At 54.8% G+C, this 18,726-nt stretch overlaps 2 protein-coding genes across 2 annotated transcripts; one reads left to right on the top strand and one right to left on the bottom strand.

Moving 5' to 3' along the window:
• Positions 1 to 520: 520 nt before the first annotated feature.
• Positions 521 to 5,283, top strand: SOWAHA (sosondowah ankyrin repeat domain family member A). The gene has a single exon (XM_032336755.1). It carries the CDS (start codon positions 1,135 to 1,137, stop codon positions 2,845 to 2,847), a length of 1,713 nt encoding a protein of 570 aa, XP_032192646.1. The 5' UTR covers positions 521 to 1,134; the 3' UTR covers positions 2,848 to 5,283.
• A 2,972-nt stretch (positions 5,284 to 8,255) lies between these two features.
• SHROOM1 (shroom family member 1) lies at positions 8,256 to 17,768 on the bottom strand. The gene is made up of 9 exons (XM_032336750.1): positions 17,640 to 17,768; positions 17,055 to 17,208; positions 12,605 to 13,602; positions 12,457 to 12,512; positions 12,011 to 12,220; positions 11,240 to 11,812; positions 11,011 to 11,152; positions 10,632 to 10,904; positions 8,256 to 10,511 (listed from the first exon to the last, which is right to left on the bottom strand). The coding sequence occupies exons 3-9, from the start codon at positions 13,562 to 13,564 to the stop codon at positions 10,179 to 10,181; spliced, it is 2,547 nt and encodes an 848-aa protein (XP_032192641.1). The 5' UTR covers positions 13,565 to 13,602; positions 17,055 to 17,208; positions 17,640 to 17,768; the 3' UTR covers positions 8,256 to 10,178.
• Between the last annotated feature and the right edge of the window lie 958 nt (positions 17,769 to 18,726).

The raw sequence follows: 18,726 nt of genomic DNA, 5'->3' as shown, positions 1-18,726 counted from the left end.
AATAAAGCTTTTAAAATACACCATGGGTGGCTCAGAGGGTTGGGCCTCTGCCTTCAGCTCAGGTCATGGTCTCAGGGTCCTGGGATTGGGGCCCACATTGGGCTCTCTGTTCTGCGGGGAGCCTGCTTTCCCCTCTCTCTCTCTGCCTACTTGTGATCTCTCTCTGTGTGTCAAATAAATAAATAAAATCTTTAAATAAAATAAAATAAAATATAGCATGATTTTCGTTTTCTCATTTTAAGACAAAAACAAGTATACACATGTATATGGGGGAGAAGAAAATATTTCAAAATGTTAGTGGTGACTCCAAGTGATATGTCTCCTTGTTCTTTGTGGTTCTATTTTCAAAATTTCATGTGAAAATGTACTATTTTACCATGACATAATTGCTTTTAAAACATCTCTTCTAAATCTCGGATAACTTACCTTGCCATGCGCAGCGAGTTGTCATTGCTGCAAATACAAGAAGCCCTTTTCCTTGTGTAACGCAGTCCACAAGAGGAAAGGTATTGATGGTCTTTAGATAAATTATTGCTCTTAAATCATCTCCCAATATTTTGTGGTCGTGAACTATTCCTTAGAGAAATAAAAATTTCTGCCTCTCCCGGTCCACCGCGGCATGCCTGGGGAACACACCCACCTAGCAACCGGGAGTCAGCTGAAGTATGGCACTGCGCCTTTAACTCCCGGGTGGGGGAGGAGGGCGGCGGATAATTTCCGCTCCTCCACTCCCTCCACGGCCCCGGTGGCAGCTGTCACCTGTAAGGCGAGCGCCGAGCACGGGGGATGGAGCCTGGCGCCTATTGGACACAATACAAAGGCAGAAACCTACCCCGAAGGCTGGGGGCCCGGCAAGCCGGAGGCGGTGGGCTTGCGATGCGCCCCCCCGCGTCTTCCTCCGGGAGACACCCGGGCCCCACGGCGCGGGCGTGACCAAGGTCCAGCTTCAGGGACACTCCCGTCCCGCCTCGGTGAAAACGATCAGGTGAGCCCGGCAAAGGAAGACCTCGCTCCCGGAGCCCTCGCTCCCGCTCGTCCCAGCGGGCGCGGAGACGTGCACCTGCCCCGGCAGCCAGGTACCGAGGGCCCGTGGGAAGGGGCGGCCTCGGCTCCCCTGCGGGGCTGGACTGCACCATGGCGCTAGCCGCTGCGGCCGCGGCCGCCGCCGCCGGGGTGAGCCAGGCGGCTGTGCTGGGCTTCCTGCTGGAGCACGGCGGCAAGGTGCGCAACTCCGATCTGCTGAGCCGCTTCAAGCCCCTGCTGGATGCGGGCGACCCCCGCGGCCGCGCCGCCCGCAGGGACCGCTTCAAGCAATTTGTCAACGACGTGGCTGTGGTGAAGGAGCTCGACGGCGTCAAGTTCGTGGTGCTGAAGAAGAAGCTGCGGCCCGGAGGGGCCCCGGAGCCCCTGCCCTCGTGCGTCCCCGGCACGCTCGCGGCACCAGCCCTGCCTTCGAAGATCACTTCCGTCTCACAGGGGGAACCGGCTGACCCGGGGGCTCCATCCCCGGCCGCGGCGCAGCAGGCGGTGGAACCACCTGAGGACCTGGCCCCGCCGTTAGAGCCACAGGATACTCCGGGGGCTCCGGCCTCGGAGCCCACTCAGCCGGCCGGGGAAGGGTTGTTAGGTCCGGCTCAGAAGTCAGGGGCGCCCTCAGACCCCCAGATTCCAGGCTTTGAGCTGACCCTGCCCCCCAAAGAACTCCCTACAGACGTGGCCCCGCCGTCTAGGTCGCGGTCGGTGGAGGCCTTGCCCCACGCAGAGGCGCGGGCCCCGGAACCTGGGCGTGGGGCGACGAAAGAAGCGCCAGCACCCCGTCGGCACGCGCAGCCGCCGCCGAAGCCCTGCATGCTGCCTGTGCGCTGCGTCCCGGGCCCCGCCGCGCTCCGGATCCGGGCCGAGGAGCAGGGCCTGCGCCGGCAGCTGTCGGAAGAGCCGAGCCCGCGGAGCTCCCCGCTGCTGCTGCGGCGGCTGTCAGTGGAAGAGTCTGGCCTGGGCCTCAGCCTGGGCCCGGGCCGCTCCCCGCACCTGAGGCGCTTGTCGCGCGCAGGCCTACGCCTCCTGAGTCCGGACGCGGACGAAGCTCCCGCCGCGCCGCCACCGTCTGCTGTGCCCCTGGAACCGACCGAGCACGAGTGGCTAGTGCGGGCGTCTGGGGGCTGCTGGACCCACCAGCTGCACGGGCTGCTGCTGCGCGACAGCGGCCTGGCGGCCAAACGCGACTTCATATCTGGCTTCACGGCCCTGCATTGGGCCGCCAAGAGCGGCGACCGCGAGATGGCGCTGCAGCTGGTGGAGGTCGCGCGACGCGGGGGCGCGCCGGTGGACGTGAACGCGCGCTCGCATGGCGGCTACACGCCGCTGCACCTGGCGGCTCTGCACGGCCACGAGGACGCCGCCGTGACGCTAGTGGTGCGCCTGGGTGCGCAGGTGCACGTGCGTGACCACAGCGGACGGCGCGCCTACCAGTACCTGCCGCCCGGTGCCTCGTACGCGCTTCGCCGCCTCCTCGGTGACCCCTGCCTTCGAGGCTCTACCGAGACAGACGCCGCCGGTGCTGGTGGTGGCACTATTGCGGCCCGGCGCCCAGTACAAGTGGCCGCCACCATCCTCAGTTCCACCACCAGCGCGTTTCTGGGTGTCCTCGCCGATGATCTGATGCTCCAAGACCTGGCTCGAGGCATGAGGAAGTCGGGCTCCTTTAGCAAGTTCTTGGGTGCCTCGCCCATGGCTCCACGTAAAAAGACTAAGGTCCGCAGTAGCCTGCCGGCTTTTTCAGAAATCTCTCGTCGACCTACTCCAGGACCCTTGGCTGGTCTAGTGCCTGGCCTACCCCCCACAACCTGAGGGTCCGTGAAGTTCAGCTTGGTTGATGTAACCCGGCCTGCCCCTCGCAGTCTAAGCCTGGCCAAAACAGCGGTTCAGCATCTGTGGCTCCATCCTGTTTCCAGCTTTGTCCACTGAAGCCTGTTTTACCCCCGTGGGCGAACACCTCTAGCTTCTCCCTGAAGCTTGACCTGTCTCTGAAATGGCAGTCAAGATCTCAGTAAGAACCTTCTATAAAGAACTCCAGACATCAGGCTTGAACATTGGAGGCTCAGATTTTAGGATCAGAGTTAAGTGCCCTGAATTAACCCAATACCTGTGTTAACCCAATAACTCCGCCATCTACACGCTCCCAAGCCAGAACTAGAGCAAGGGTCTCTTTAAATGCAGTGTGCTGCTGGATTGTCAGCTTTAAGATACTAGTGGTTTTGTAATTTGATGCTTTTATCCTGTTTTTAAATTAAAATGAGGTAAAACAACTTTCATAATAACCTTTTGAAATTATATTTTTCAATTTTTAGGCAAAATGCTCATTTTCAATCTTTTGCTAAGTATTTTGGAATTCTACCTAAAAAAAAAAAAAATGATCAGGATCTAAAGGAAATTAGTCCCAACAACAAAACCCTTAAACGTTTATCTACCTCATTTTAGACGCTCAAGATTCTAGAGAGACTTGAACACAGAATGTGACCATTGTGAATGTAATTAATTTCAGTTGTACTGTGAATGCTCAATATTAGAAAACGAGCATCTTGGGAGTGAGAATGACTTAACAGTGAGAGAAAAGAGACATTTTGGCAAATACTTTCAATTTCTGGTTGTCTTTATGATGAAATATAAACAGCCTCTTCGGCACTGGTGGGTGGTTATATTGATTTGGCATGAACATTTAATATTTTAAATGTGATTTATCTGTGAATGTACCATTGTGCCATGTGTCTGAATCTGGTTTTCCATTCTGCCTGAGCCTTTCAATGCAGTAGGTAGATATTCAAAGAAAAATATGTCCTAGCATTCCACCAGAAAAATAACTGGTTAAGTAGGGATATTAAACAGCAACCATTTTATATGAAAATTCTATAGAAGCAAAAACTATGTTATATCCACCTTTAAAAACCATCTGAAAGCAAACAACTTATTCCAAAATAGTAAATGTAGAATTCTTTGCTCAGTGACCTTCTAGAGGGATGGCTTAACTTCTCTAGACCTTTATTCCTATCTGTAATTGAGAAGGTTTGTAGCTATTTACCAGGAGGTCCCAGGTTCAACACACTGTAACTATAATGTCTCTTTTTCTATTTTAAAGATGGGGACTCTATTTACTCAACCAGCCTTTTTAAAATATATTGTGGTAATGCTCTGCTTTTGCAAATTATGTTTGCATGTCATTAGCTATAGCAAATAGTTTTTGTGGAACAGGGGAGTGTGGCTTCTCCCCTCCATATATATTTATCAGTGAGGTCTCTGACATTATTTAAGGCCATCCTTAATGGAACGTTTTGATTTAAGCAATGAAATAAACAAGTTTCCCATTTTGATCCTGCTTGTGTGATAATGTACTTTCCTTAAACTTTCTCCAGCTCCTGCTACCGTATTTTTCTTGTCTTTTTATTTACTTACTTCTTCAGTTTCTCCTCATCCTCTTCTGCCCCTTCCAGGCAGTATTATTGAAAGAGTTTGGATTGATCAGCTAAATGCAAGTTGCATCCACACATGGATATAAAAAACAAACAAACAAACAAATGAATGCAGGCCCTGATCTGACCTTCCCACCTTCCTTGCCTGGAATTCTAGCTAAGCTGCATGAATTATTTTAAAATGCAAATTAAATCTGTCTCTGCAGAAAAATTGTGGGAGGCAATAATTACAGCAATCTCAGTTGCTGAAGGTCTAGAAGACAGAATAAAATATTAGAGATTTTCCATGGTAAAAGAGAGGCTTGACTGAGACAGGATAACAAAGATCACAAAGACAGGTATGACCTGCCTTGAGAAAGACAAAATCTAAACCACCAAAGTAGTAATAATAATAACTAATGTCTATTACACTCTTAAATCAGAGGAGGGTTACTTAAACTCCCAGAAAAATCTTTGTGTTCAGAAAGGCATGCTGCAAGCCTTCCAAGTGAAATAAAACATTTGGCAAGAATTTAGGATCAATAAGCCTAAAACAAAAAGTGTTAGAAACCACTGTTTATTCCTTGCAGGTCAAGACTTTCTGAAACTATAAGTCAGTAGGAAATTATACTTTGATGTGCATATGGAAAATTTTCAAGAACCATATATTGCCTAGCACGAGGTACACCTATGAGGGGTATTTTCAACAAGTGACCAAAAAAAAAAAAAAAAAAGTTGCTAAAAGTTATGGCAATTTAGCTGGCTGGAATTGTCATGGGGAGGAGAATCACTCCTTTTAGTGGGGGAGAAGTTAATTGTTACATAGATGTGTATGAGTCATCCAGAGCAAGCTTTTAAATAAAGGTTTATACTTCCTTTAAAGGAGGTTGGAGGTTGTTCTAGAACATGTCTCACTTATCTAATGGAGACCAGGATATGCGTGATGCACATACAGCCTGTGTTTATTAAGCACCAGGCACGGTTTTAATCCCTGTGCAGGTATTAACCTCAACATTACAAGGTAAGTTCTGTTAGTATCTTGAATTTAAGCTGAGGAAATTGAAGCTTCAAGAAACTGTAAATAACTTGTCCCAGCTTCACAGCTATAACTGTCAGAGCTGCGGGATGGCATCCTGGTGCTCTTTTCCATCAGTGTCCTGCTGCAGAAAAGCAAGTGGTCTCATCTCAGCCCTTACTCATCTAGAGACCTTAAACAAGTCACCCAGTTCTCCAAGCACTATCTCCCTCCTTCTTGGGGCTGTAAGACTTGCAGTATCTATCCTACAGGCTTCGAGGAGGGTGGACCCTAGGGAAGGAGTAGGTAGAGCTCCTTGGGAACTGCAACACCATCTTGAAAGATTACCAGGGGTGCCCAGTTGGTCCCACAGGGTATCTGGCTACATTCCAAAACCAAATAGCTCTCATTCGTGGCTTTGCTTTACCAGATCACCATTCTGTAACTATGTTAGTATGTGTAACCAAGTAACAATGGACTCTGCTGGGAAAAATGTATTCCCACCAAAGGGAAATTATCTCACATTCAGTATGATATCATACAGAATGTTAAAAATAGACACCACGATGTCTTTCTTAATGCACACTCCCTTACCATCCTTAGCCCTGTCTTCCAGACCTAATGTCATCCAGCCAGCTGGACTGAAAGCACTCAACACAGTTCTAAAGCTGGGCTCACTCAGAACCCATATTCTCTGCCTTTTTTGACCCTTTCCTGTTAGAAATTATTTGGCCTTTTAAAATAGTTTGATAAACAGACTTTTTATTGCTCTCCAGATAGCTTTTTGCCTTGAACCTTTCACCCTGGCCTAACCCTTCCAGAACAGCCACAACTCTGAACTTGAACTTGTGAAGCACGTGAGGCCTCAGGTGTTTCTGCAGGGAAATGGTAAAAAGGAAGAGACAGAGAAACAAGGCGTGAGGGTGTGGTGGGAGTGGGGGTGGGGATATGTCCAGACATCTCCTGGGTGGGGGTGGAGGGGGTCTTTCTAGGGGTAAGGTGGTGCTGATTTAAGTTTCAACAACAGGTAAACACCTACCCTGCGGGTCTAACCGGTAGCTAGACTGTGACAGTAACACTGCGGGGTCCTGGAGATTGCTTTATAGGAGCTGCCCCACCTCCTCCTCCTGCCCCCACACTGCTCTTTCACCTCTTCTCTCCGCGGTGCTCAAGCACATTTGACCTAAATTTCCACCCAAGCTTCTGATTTACATGTGAATGAACAGCACCACGATCTGTTCTACGAGGATCCCTGAGGTCTACAGCCGCCGCTAGCGGAGGTACGCGGTGTGCCGAGCAGGCTGTTCCAGACAGAATGCGCGCGGCTTTGGGGCGCCGCGGAGCGCCGCTTCCCTGTTCGGCTTGCAATCTAGTCTGAAGGTAAAAAGTACGCTAATTAAATCCATAATAGGAGGAGCGGCGGAGGCGGGATGAGGCGAGCGGAGGCGGCGGCTGCGGGGCTGTCTGTTGCCTAGCAACAACGCCAGCCGAAGCCTGCTCTCTGCAAAAAGCCAAGGACCGCGCTGCAGGCTGCGGGGCTGGGGGCAGAACCGACCGGCAAGGGCGCTGGCGGCTTGAGAAGGTGGGGGCAGAAACCCCAAGAGACCCACGAAACCCTCTTTTCTACCCCGGGAGATTAAATAAGGCTCTTTTTTTTTTTTTTTTAATTTTTTTGTTTTTTTTTTTTTTTTTTTTTTTGACAGAGAGACATCACAAGTAGGCAGAGAGGCAGGCAGAGAGAAAGAGAGGAGGAAGCAGGCTCCCTGCCGAGCAGAGAGCCCGATGCCGGGACTCAATCCCAGGACCCTGAGATCATGACCTGAGCTGAAGGCAGCGGCTTAACCCACTCAGCCACCCAGGCGCCCATAATAAGGCTCTTTTTGATACTGATACTTGAGATCAACACCCCCAGCTTCCCTCCTCCCCATTTCTCATTAACCAACAACATTTCAATCAACGCCTGGTAGCAAAAGAAAAGCAAGCCAGCTTTCCCGTGGCTGGCCGGCCAGAATTTCTTCCCGACAGAAGCAAAAAGGCTCAGATCCAGCCTTCAGGCTTAACAAGTACTGCTCTGCGAGGAAGGCCAAGCCCCTGTGCTTAGCTCAGAGGGCCTACTGCCTGGGGAGCAGGCTACGGTGGTGTAGGTATCCGTCATCACAGGGCGAACAGTGCCCTCTGCTGGCAGCATCCTGGCTGTGGAATTCACCGGGCCTCGAGTACCGGCCCACACACGACAAAAAAAAAAAAAAAAGTCTTCGTCTGGGAGCGCCTGGATGGCTCAGTGGGTTAAAGCCTCTGCCTTCAGCTCAGGTCAGGATCCCAGGGTCTTGGTATCGAGCTCCACATCAGGCTCTCTGCTCAGCGGGGAGCCTGCTTCCTCCTCTCTCTGCCTGCCTCTCTGCCTACTTGTGATCTCTGTCAAATAAGTAAATAAAATCTTTTTTAAAAAGTCTTAGTCTGGAGGGGCACCTGAGTGGCTCTTCCTTTGGCTCAGATCATGATCTCAGGATCCTCAGATTGAGCCCCGCATCGGGCTCTCTGCTCCGCAGGGAGTCTGCTTGCTTCCTCCTGCCTCTCTGCCTACTTGTGATCTCTGTCTGAAAAATAAATAAAATCTTTAAAAAAAAAAGGGGGGGGCACGGTGGCTCAGAGGGTTAAGGTCTGCCATCGGCTCAGGTCATGATCTCAGTATCCTTGGACCCAGCCCCTTGTGAGGCTCCCCACTCAGGGGGGAGTCTGCTGATTCCTCTCCCTCTGTCCTTCCCTGTGGTCTCTTTTGATATTTATCAAATAAAGATCTTAAAAAAAAAAAGTGTGATGCCAATACTGAACACCTATGGTGCTCATTCTTGCACTCTGACAGAAAAACAGTGTGAAAAGGACATAAAATGGTGCAGGAAGAACACACAAGCAAGATGAAAAGATGGGTGCAGGAGGTGTGACCCTACTCCCCATCTGGTAAGGACAAGCACAGGAGCCTCATAATTCCCCATGGGAAAACCCAGTACAGAACCAAAGTGCACTTTAACAGGACCACAGCAGGCACCGATCCTCAAGTCCATCTTGGGCTGGAAGTCCTTTGTCTGAGCAGCACACAATTTCCATTGGCGTAACTAGTGAATGTTAAATGTTTTTCTAAGAATAACAATGGGAGAATGCAGGGGGTGCTGTACAGGGCAAAAGGCAGAAATAAATTTATTTCATCCAGACTATAAGCCAGCTGCCCTGCTAGGATGAGGACTTTGGAGTGGAGGCCCTGCCCACAGCGTTCAAAGGAGAGAGCAAAGCATAATGTTAGAACCCGCAACTGCCTCAGCAGGAGTCCCATATGTTTTTCATAAAGAGGCACAATGTTAGCATTGTTCTGCGCTCAATGGCCTGACTGTTAAAACTAATGCTTTTGGTATGAATACGACCATTTAAAATTCCCAACCAGTTGCACTTAGTGACAATAGGCATCAGAAAACAAGCCCAGACGCAGAGATTTCTCACTTTGGGGTCAGTTGGCTTTAAATACACATACACATGCCTTTAAATGTGCCCAACTTCCAAAAATACACTCAGCGTTTGCATCAACAATGTTCTTGGCCCTGGCGTGTGCAGCTGCAAATACTAAAGCACATTTTCACATGTATATTTGAGAACTTAACATTGACTCTGTGCACACGAGGCTGATGCCCAAAAAGAAGGGAGTGTGTGTCTCCTCTATTCATTCCACACCAGCACCTAACTTCCCACTCCCAACCCCAGCTCACCCCCAGCTTATCTCCTCTAGCACACAAGCAGAGCAGTCTCTCCAGGTCCTCAGTCCCCCATTCTAGGTCTCCAGACCATGACTCCTCCCTTCAGCTCCCATGCCCAACTGTCCTCCTCAAGCATGGTGGATCTCGTGGGGTCTCTTGATAAACTCACTTTTGACAATATATTTGTTGCTGAGACTTGGAATAATTGTCCCTGAATTCATCAAGGTTTTTAGGCAGCAAACAACTGAACCTATTATGTATATGAGGAAATTCCCTATCCCTTGAGTCCTGAGGGGAAGCTGTTACCCTCACTTGTACTTCTGAGGGTGGAGGCTTGGGTGAAAACCAGCAAAGGAGACCTGGGGTTGACCAGTCAGGCCTCGGCCTTTGTGGTAGTGATGGAGTTACCAGAACTGGTGGCAGTAGAATCACAAGGCCTGGCATCCCCTTGGTCTCTCCAGGTTTCAAGCCTGTATCCCAGTCTTCCCAGGGATTCCCAGACCTGACTGAGGTCCTCCAGCAAATTCCTCTTCTGCTCTAGTCAGGCAAGGCTGGTGTACTTTGTCTATAAACAAGATTTCTCCCCCAAGCGAGGCTCCAGGTGACACACACACTTCTCACATCAATTATTATTAAGAAAGAGAAAAAAAAAAAAAGACAATTTTGCATATTAAGTAGAAATGCTCCTTTGATTTGTCTCCTCTCCCTCCCACCAACCCAGACAGAGCCTCTTTCCTCACAAAAAGGGGAGGGATACTGCAGTTTTAAAAATCCATAAATTAATTAACAAATAACCCACAATACTTGGGTAAGGCTACAAGAAAACACTTAGAAGGATCCTGGGAAGACCCCGCCTGGGTCTTCCCTCTCCCCGCAAGGGAAAAGCACCGAATCAACCAGCGTCACCCCATCCCGAGTGATGTGGATAAGGGGCAGAGGCGGTGTCCCCCAACCCCACCCCCACGCCACCACCTGTAATTAGAGGAGGGGCGGAAGGAAGGGCGGTTTATCTGGAAGACGGGTCTCTGGGGGCCAGGCCAGACTGGGAGTCAGAGGACAACGGCCAAGGTCGCTCCTGATGGCGTCCAGTTGGTCCTGAAGGAGCCGGACCCGCTCGTCCAGGCTGCGCTGCTGGGCCAGGACAGCGGCCTTGCCCGCCAGCAGGGCACGATAGGTGCTCAGCTCCTCAGTGGGCAGGGCCCGCACCAGCACCTCGCGCAGGGCCCGCTCCCGCCGCGCCACATGCTCCTTCAGTTCCTTGGCGTCTTCCTGCTGCCGCTGCAGGAGCCCGAGTCGCTGCAGCAGAGAGGCCTGCAGCCGCAGGGAAGGCGTGCCATGAGCAGGGAGAGGGGGCCTCCGTTGCCGGGACCGTCCCAGTCCAAGCCAGCAGACCCCTCACTGCCCCGCTCTCCCCACCCCAACCTCTGTCACCTGCTCGTCTGGGTCGCAGTCTACGCCAGCCCGGGCCAGGGCGCGCCGCACGCGAGCCAAGCGACTACCCAGCAGCAACAACAGGCCAAGTACACGCTCTAGGTCGGCCATGAACCTGATGAACCGCTCTAGGTCTCGGGGAGAACAGGACTGGCCCACCACGGCCTCCAGAGCAGCCCCGCGCCTGGCCCAAGCCTGGGCGGCCTCGTGCAGCTGCTCCTGCTCAGCCTCAAGGTTCCGCAGCATCTTTTGGAGGAGGTCAGCTAGCTCCATCTGCAGGAAAGGCGCAGGTACTTAAGGGTGAGGCCAGACCCCCACGCCTCAACCCATATTTTGGGCTCTTGCCACACCCCATCTCCACCGGAACCTCCGCACTCACTTTCTTGGCTTGTATGCTGCTATTTGGTTGAGGGAGACCCTGGCCACAGGCCTGGTCAGGCACAGGGTGGGTGGTATGGTTTTCAAACCTCGTCTCCTCCAGAGAAGTTGACAGGAGCTGGCTGGAGCTAAATAGATAGAACCTGGGGACAAAGCCAGAGCTCGCTGGGTTTCCTGCCCCACATTGCAGGGACTTAGAATCCCCTGTGTCCCTGGTGCCCTTCACTCACCCTGGCTCAGGACTACCACCAGCCTTCTTTCCAGCTTCCTCACAGAGTGGCCTCATTGCAGCCCAGACCTCTGCTAAAGGAATCAGCCCATCTAGCAGGTCCAGGGGTGGCTCTGGGCTGGGACAGGAAGTGAGACTGTCACTCAGAGACGGATCCAGTCTGGCCAGCTCCTGAACCAGCTCCTCATGGCGAGGACTGGGCCATGTTGGCCTGGAACCAGGCTGGCCAGTGCCCCAAGCCAGGGCATTATGGCCAGAAGCACCTGGGGTATTGTTGCTTGGAGGTCCTGGGGCATCAACTGGGAGAGGTTTGAGAGGGTCACTCTCTGCAGCTGCCAGTGAGTCAACGGTCAGCAGTCCATTGGGGTCAAAGGTTGCAATGTCACCATTTGCAATCCCGGGGGGGCTATAGTTTACGGTCTTAGAGAACCCCATAGAGCCATTTATCCTCTGCCAGCAGTCATCTGCCCCTGCAGTCCCTGGGTGCTCATGGAGGGGGTGCTCCGAGGGGACTGTAGCCTGATCGGCACTCTGGCCCAAGCCAGTTCCATACTGCTGCTCAGAAACATGGACACTAGAAGTGGAAGAGACACTGAATCAGAAAAAGCTCTGTCCAGAGACAAGCAGTGGCCTCCAAGGACCACCTGTCCCCATCCCCACCAGCCAGGCTCCCAGACTCCAGCTAGGAGAGGACTCCCCATCCCTCCAGCATTTTGTTGATATGTGTGGGAAGGGGATGTCTCACTCTGCTTGGCAGCAAGAGGCAACTCACCTGGTTGGGTTTCCCGGAGGGGCATGGGTGTCTGGAGGTGATCTCCTTCTGACCAGGGGGACTTCCTCCAGGAAAACCTCATCATCTGGAAGGGATGGGAGCCGGGCAGACCCCATACACGTCTCTGAGACCCTCTGTTCCCAGTCAGCGGGACTGCTCGGGGGATACTCTGCAGAACACATCACTGCAGCTTCCTTCTGGGTCAGGAACCTGGAGGAAGGGACCCCACACTGACCACAGTGATCAGGAAAGAAGCTCTTGGTGCTGCACCAGAGACACAGTGGGGTGGGGTGGGTATGCAGGGGGATCCTCCAGGATGTAGTTTGCAAAAGAAAGAATCAGAAGGCTCAAACAGGGTGGGTGAGGGGGCCCTCTCTTTCTTGGGCAACAGCTATGAAAACTGCTTTTCTCCAACTTGCAGTGCCCCAGTGGTCCATGTCTCTCACCTGGCAAGTTTGGTCTGAAGCAATGGTCTGGGGGTTTCAGCTCCTTGGAGAACAGTCTGGAAAGGCAAACAGTTGCTTGAAATGTAGCTCAAGTTTTCAGTCTCCCAGCTGTCCTCCACCCCAAGCCTACAGCCCCTATCTTCCACACCTGGACAATGGGCATGACCCCTCCTGGGCCTCCCCAAAGAGCCAAGACTTCCCCTGAAGCGCTCTGACTCCGACTGGAAGGCCTATAGGTGTCACAGAGCTTCCGGGACCGAGGTTCTGGGTCCTCCACGCCTTGGGGCTGGGTCTCAGGCAGCCATCTGTTCCGGTGACCTTCGAATTCTGCGGGCACCTTATGCTCCTGGGGGTCGGGCCTGACGACCCCAGAACTGGAGCCAGCCTCCCTCGAGCATTCCCCTGCGGATCCACCGCCCCGACCCACGCAGTCTAGCTTCCCAGGCTCGGAGAAACACCACTTCTGCTGCTGGGTGGCTAGGCGGCCGCGGCCAACGGTTCCCCTCGAGGGAGCCCCGGAGCGCACCGGCACCGCTTCCCTGCCGCCGGGGTGGCTGAGCGAGGCCGAGCGCGGGTGCGCCGCGGGGGGCCGCATGGGGGCTGGGGGACGCAGGCGGGCGGGCAGGCTCATGCGGAGCTCCTTGCGCTGGAAGGACGTCTCCCGGAGCACGCGCCGCTGGGCGCCTTGCAACCGCTGACGGTAGGCGGCCCGCGAAGCAGGTGGGCTGGGCGGCTCCGCGGCCCGCGCCTCCGCCTCGGCGGCCAGCGCAAACAGCAGCGGAGTGACCTGCCGGCTGAGCGGCCCCGGCGTCCCCCGAGCCTCTGGGGGCCGCAGCCCACTATGCACGGTGGCCGCGGGCCGGGGCTGCGGGGAGGCGCGAAGGCTGCTGGCGGGGGCCGGGCCGCCCCACACCACACGCACGTAGTCCCAGTCCAGGTAAGGTAGGAGATCGGTCCCAGGCGACGGCGTGCGCGGCTCAGGAGCCCCGGAGGCGGCGGAGAAAGAGCTGTAGGCCGAGTCGGCGCGCGCGGACAGCCGCCGCAGGTCCAGGCTGCGAGTGGACGAGGCTGGGGAGGCGCGGTCGCCCCCCGGCCCCGGGGCCTCCATAACTGCGCAGGTGAGTGCTGAGGCCAGCTCCGCCGGGCCTGGAAGGACACAGACGGCGTGGTGGCGAAGGAGCCCCGGGTCAGGCTGGCCCCTCCAACTCGGACAGCCTGGTGCTTACTGAACATCCCTTCGAGGGTCACACGGCCTTTAGCGCTGCCACCTCCCAGGCCGGGGATGACGCGGGTAGGGCCAGTCCCTGGAAGCAACTCTGGAGTTTGAGGGCGTTAGCTACTCCCCTTAGCTCCGGGGAAGGAGTTGAAAACTAGCCCACTCCCCGCTGAGGTTCTCCAGGCTGGCAGCCCCCACCTCTCCCTAGCACTTCCAGAAGCACCAAGAATGTACCATACTCCTGCCCTCCCCAACCCAGTTCCGCCCCGGCGGCTTCCTGGCGGCTTTGTTAGCTGCTCCATGTGATCTTTCCCTAATAAACAACCGCCAAGAACGTTCTGAGATCACAGGGGAGCCAAGAAAGGAGGGGGCAAGACCTAGGTCAGAGGCAGCCTCACAGCCTCCTACCCCCCCCACGCCCCCGTGTCCAGGTGCTTCATATAAATATCTTGATCCTCTACAACTGCTATCTGCATTTTACAGATGAGGACACTGGGGTTTTTCAGAGGGGAAATGACTTGCCCAGGGGCACATAGCTGCTAAGAAGCAGAACCCTGTCTGGCATCTGGGCCTGCCTCCAAGCTTACTGCAGCCAGAATCAATTTCCTAGAAGCCAACCCTGCCGAAAACCAGTTTACCTTCACCACCACCCCCCTGCCCCACCCCCCACCCGCAACTGCCAGAAGTCTCCAATAAAGCCTAAACTCAGCTCTGGGAAAGTCACTCCGACCTGCTTGCAAAATACTAGCAGATACCACAACAATATGGTCTCTGCTTTGCAGCCTCAACCCCCCAGCTTTGTTCTGCTACTCTTGCTCCTCCTACTGGGTCCAGGTTAGAGGTCTTCTGAACTTTTGGGACCCCCTACACTGTGTGCTGAGCTCCACCCCCCTCAAACTCACACCCCACACAGTACTCATCACCCTGCATGCAACGCAACTGTTGGCTTGCTTGTGATTCCCTCTTCCCATTCCCACCCATGAACTTCCTGAGAAAAGGCCCAGTACTAAGTAATCTCTGTACCCCCAGTACCTAGCACAAAGTCAATGTTAAAGAAATATTTGTTGAATGGCAAGGAAAAGAGCAAAACTTGCAACAAGTGTATAGGGGGTGGCTTTCTTGGAGAAGGAAGAGGACTCTTTGGCTTCTGCCCACTCTTTTCTCCCTATTGGTCTTTTCTGGTGAGGGGGACAGAATGAATGAAGCAGCTGACACCATGGACTCTGTCCAGGTTACTCATGCATTATTAGGAAACAAAAGATTAGGCAAGCACAGGTGGAGTAGGACAGGCCAGAAATCAGTACCTCCCCAGAGCCAAGAGGGGAGCAAGGTGAGTGACAGGAGGAGTTGGGTAGGGAGTGTATGGGTCAAGGGTGAGAGCAGCTGTGAGTTTTAGGAAGCTGGGGCTCCTAATGGGGTATGGGGACTTTGGGGAGGTAGGAGGGCTTGCTTTCCCTAAGCTGGCTTGGGGAGGGGTATAGAGGAGGGTGACCAGCAGCTAGGGTGGGAACCGAAAAGCAGGTTCATTTTAGCCTCCTGAATACTATTTGGAAATCAGGGTCACCCTCCACCCCCTTCTCCAAGGCCAGAGATGCTACAGATTGCGGGTCAGGAGAGGGAAAGGAGGTTAGTGTTGTGAGGATACGATGTTTCCTAAAAAGAAAAGGCACTATCTACCGTATCCTCAAGAGGGGCTCGCAGGTGATCTGGAACCAGAACATCTTGCCAGTGCCTACTTGGAGGTATCTTTATGCCCACTAACACTGGCCCTGCATGTTGGTCCTCACAGTCAGGTTTGGGGACCTCTTCCGCAGAATGTTTCCACTCTCTGGACTTGAGGAAGATGAGCAGCCACTCTGAGTAGCAACTTCTGGGAGGACAGTCACCTCCTTTAGGAAAGCCGCCCTAGGCACCCAGGCACTAGCCCTCTCTCTTCCTGGTCTGAGCCCAGCTTGGGAGCCTTGTTTTCCCTGGCACACTCCACCCATGCCTGCCCATTGCTGGCTTCCTGCATCTATAGACACCAGCAACTATCCACGTACGAAGAAGTTTCCTCAAAAATGTTATCTTGTGAGTTACTGTGTTTGCCAAGGCTTCTGAGCTCAGCACCTAAAAACAACTTAACAGATAATAAAACTGTGTGTATGCATGTTTGCTGTTTGCCCCTAACTTGTTTTGAGGATACGTTTGCAGTGGTGGCCCCAGTAGGCCGATAACCACGCAAATGCTTATTCTGTGCCTTTTGCAGAACCTGCTACACTCAGAGGGGGCAGCTAGCTCCTCCAGTGTGTTTTGGGGCCTCGACACAAAGAGCAAGGAGACTGCATACTTGTCTGGCTGCAGAAGCCTCTTGAAGTCCAGCCAGCCACTGTGACTGGGAGTGGTGACACTCCCGTAGCCTCAGCACTGGTGTCAGCCATGGGCTGGGCTACAGAGCCAGGGCCTACAAAGAACTGGAGTCCAGAGGCTGGAGCCCAAGGAGTTCTTCAGGCCTTTGGCCAAGCCTTGCCAGAGCAGAGGGGGCAGCTTTGAATCCCTGCTGGAAAAGCTCCAGATTAGGGTGAGGGGAGGTCACATACACTTGTCCCCTGAAGGAAAGAGCAACAAGAAAGGAAAAGGAGACAAAGATGACCTCAGTGTTCAGAGCTGGAGGCCAGGGAGGTAGAGGTGTCAGTCTCAGGAAGGAGGAAGCTGCTATGGGGACTGGCCCAGGGTCCAGTGCTCATTCAATCTGGGGCCTGTAGGCTCTGCAGGGTCTGTGGCAAGTCGAGGAAGGTGGGATGTGGGTCTAGACCTCAGCAGAAAGTTTGGACTAGGCAAGCAGGCTGACTCAGATTTTTAGTTAGGGGATGTTGGGGAAATCGATAAAGACAGCTTCCGCCTGGTAAAACCACACCAGGACACTGGGAGCAGATCCAGGTGAGGTGGCCAGAAAGGCAGACAACCTCAAATGATCCTCAGTGACTAGGAATTAAAGCATACTCTTCCCCAAGGCCACCTCACATCCGACCTCTGAAGAACGTGTTCAGGCCACCACTCTCGGATGGACTTCCCTCAGTAGCACTCACTGTGGGGGTGCTGCCTGTCCCTGCCACACAGAGCTTCCGGGTCCTGGGCTCTGTCTTCAATGCCAGCACCCCAGAGGAGTCTGGCTGGGCAGGCATGCCTGGAAGTTGGATGGCCCTCCCAGTCCCCTGTGGGGGCCCTTTGTCCCGGTGGGTCCACAGGGACCGCGCAGCCCGCACAGCCTACAATCTCGGTCGCTCTAGCCCAGATGTAGTCCCCAGAGATTGGAGCTCCATGCCGAGCCGGGCGAGCAGAAAAGGCGGGGTGCTAGCTGCACCCGGGGACAGGAGGCCGCGGTCGTGGGCAGACCACATACCTGGGGCTTCAGGCTCTTGAAAGTCGAGGCGGGAGAGAGGCACTAGCCTGGTGACCGCAGGGGGCGGCAGAGTCACACGGTGTGGTACGACAGCGGGACTCTGGGGATGCCAGGGGGGCCCATGGCCGCTGGCCGGCGCGTTTTGGGACCTTTCCTGTTGGGTTCACGGTCAGAGAAGGTTTCAGACCAGTGCAGGGAAAGCGCCAGCTTGGGTGGGGGCCCGCCCCACATGGATTCTCCCGCGATTCGGCGGGCGCAGAGTAGGAGCCGGGTGGGGGAGCGGGGGGGGGGGGTTGGGTCGCGGAGAGAGATCCCACTGCGTGGCCTCACGGCGCCTCCCTCGATAGCCCCCGCCACTCGGTAGGTTTGGTTGCCCCGCCACCCCGCGAAGAGTTCCCGCACTCAAGGGCCGATTCGACCCGCGCCCGCCAATCTAGGCTTGGGCGGAACACCCAGAGGAATGACGCGCCTGCTCCTCCCCGGTGCCCCCCCACCACCTCTCCTGGCCGCGGTACTCGCTGTGCCCCCCTCCCGGTCGCCCTGCCCCCGCCCCCGCCCGCCCCACCACCTGGCCCTGCAGCATACCTGAACTCCTGGCCCAGACGAGCTCCCGCGCGCCGACCGCCGCGCGGTGACATCAGAGCCCGGGGCTGGGGCTCCCGACCCCACCTCCCGGCCCCTGCCGCCGCAGGGGAGGTGCCACGTCCGGCCAGGGGGCGGGAGAGAGGAGTGGTGGTGCTGCCCGGGGGATCGCCCACGCCCCACCCCCAGCCCCGTGGTGGCAGCTCTCCGGCCTTAGCCCCGGACCCAGGGGGTGGAGGGGGTGGACACTCGTTCTCCCGCCGACACTGGCCTCCCGCTCCCGGTGGGAGAAGCGGGAGAGGAGGAGGAGAAAGGGTGACCGCGGCACTCGCCTGCCCGCCTCCAGCGCCGCCTGTGACCCTGCGTGTCTTCAGCACCCGCGGAGCGCCGGCTTGGGGCCCCAGGGGACTCGACAGCCTCCTCGGTGGGGAAGCCCTGGCCGGGCCCCAGGGGCTTCAGACTGCCACAATTACTTTCAAGTTTGGCCAAGTGCGCAGAGGCGCCTACGGCTCGTTCCTCTGGTCCCGTCCCTCTGAGTACAGTTTAGATGGAAGTCACCGACTCTCCCTCCAGAGCCCCCATTCCCAAAACTCTCCCAGCTCTTTGAATCCTACCGGGGGCTCTTATCTCCCATTTTTGCCCCCCTTTTCTCCATTTCTCTCACTATCCCGCATGGTCTAGGCCCTTCTGGCCAGCCCCCTGAACCACAGCAGGCGCATTGTGTATCCACTTCTGCTGCCTTTGGCGGGTCCGTTAGGTGCCGCACGTATGCACATCCCCTGTGGCTTGGATAGGGTTCATTCCAGCCTGGGAGTCTGGCTCTCAAGGGCTTTGCCTGCGGGGTTCTCCTTCAGACTTTAGATAATGCTCTAAATTCATGTGGCACTGTGATTTCCTCCCCACCACGTCCTCAGCCTTCCCTGCCCCCGTTTCCCAAACCTCCATCATCCAGTACTGACTGGCTCCACCAAGAAATGCTCCATCCCCAGAAGGGATCATGGGGCCCTCAGCTGAGCCCTTTCAGTTCTCCAGTTCCTCTGCTACTGGTGTGGGCATCCCTTGATCTCCCACAGAATCAGCATGCCAGAGG

The sequence above is a fragment of the Mustela erminea genome, chromosome 3 (assembly GCF_009829155.1).
Source record: "Mustela erminea isolate mMusErm1 chromosome 3, mMusErm1.Pri, whole genome shotgun sequence".
Taxonomy (NCBI): Eukaryota; Metazoa; Chordata; class Mammalia; order Carnivora; family Mustelidae; genus Mustela; species Mustela erminea.
The sequence above is the reverse complement of the archived record's forward strand: the minus strand, read 5'-3'. Positions and strand labels throughout refer to the sequence as shown.

What these genes read in the sequence shown, in the direction of transcription:
- SOWAHA (XM_032336755.1), top strand. Translation starts at nt 1,135, where the DNA reads ATGGCGCTAGCCGCTGCGGCCGCGGCCGCCGCCGCCGGGGTGAGCCAG.
- SHROOM1 (XM_032336750.1), bottom strand. Translation starts at nt 13,564, where the DNA reads ATGGAGGCCCCGGGGCCGGGGGGCGACCGCGCCTCCCCAGCCTCGTCC. An exon ending in CCTCCGGGAAACCCAACCAG is followed by an intron (nt 11,813 to 12,010) that starts GTGAGTTGCCTC and finishes TTCCACTTCTAG; the next exon opens with TGTCCATGTTTCTGAGCAGC. An exon ending in GCAGCATACAAGCCAAGAAA is followed by an intron (nt 10,905 to 11,010) that starts GTGAGTGCGGAG and finishes CCTTTCCTGCAG; the next exon opens with ATGGAGCTAGCTGACCTCCT.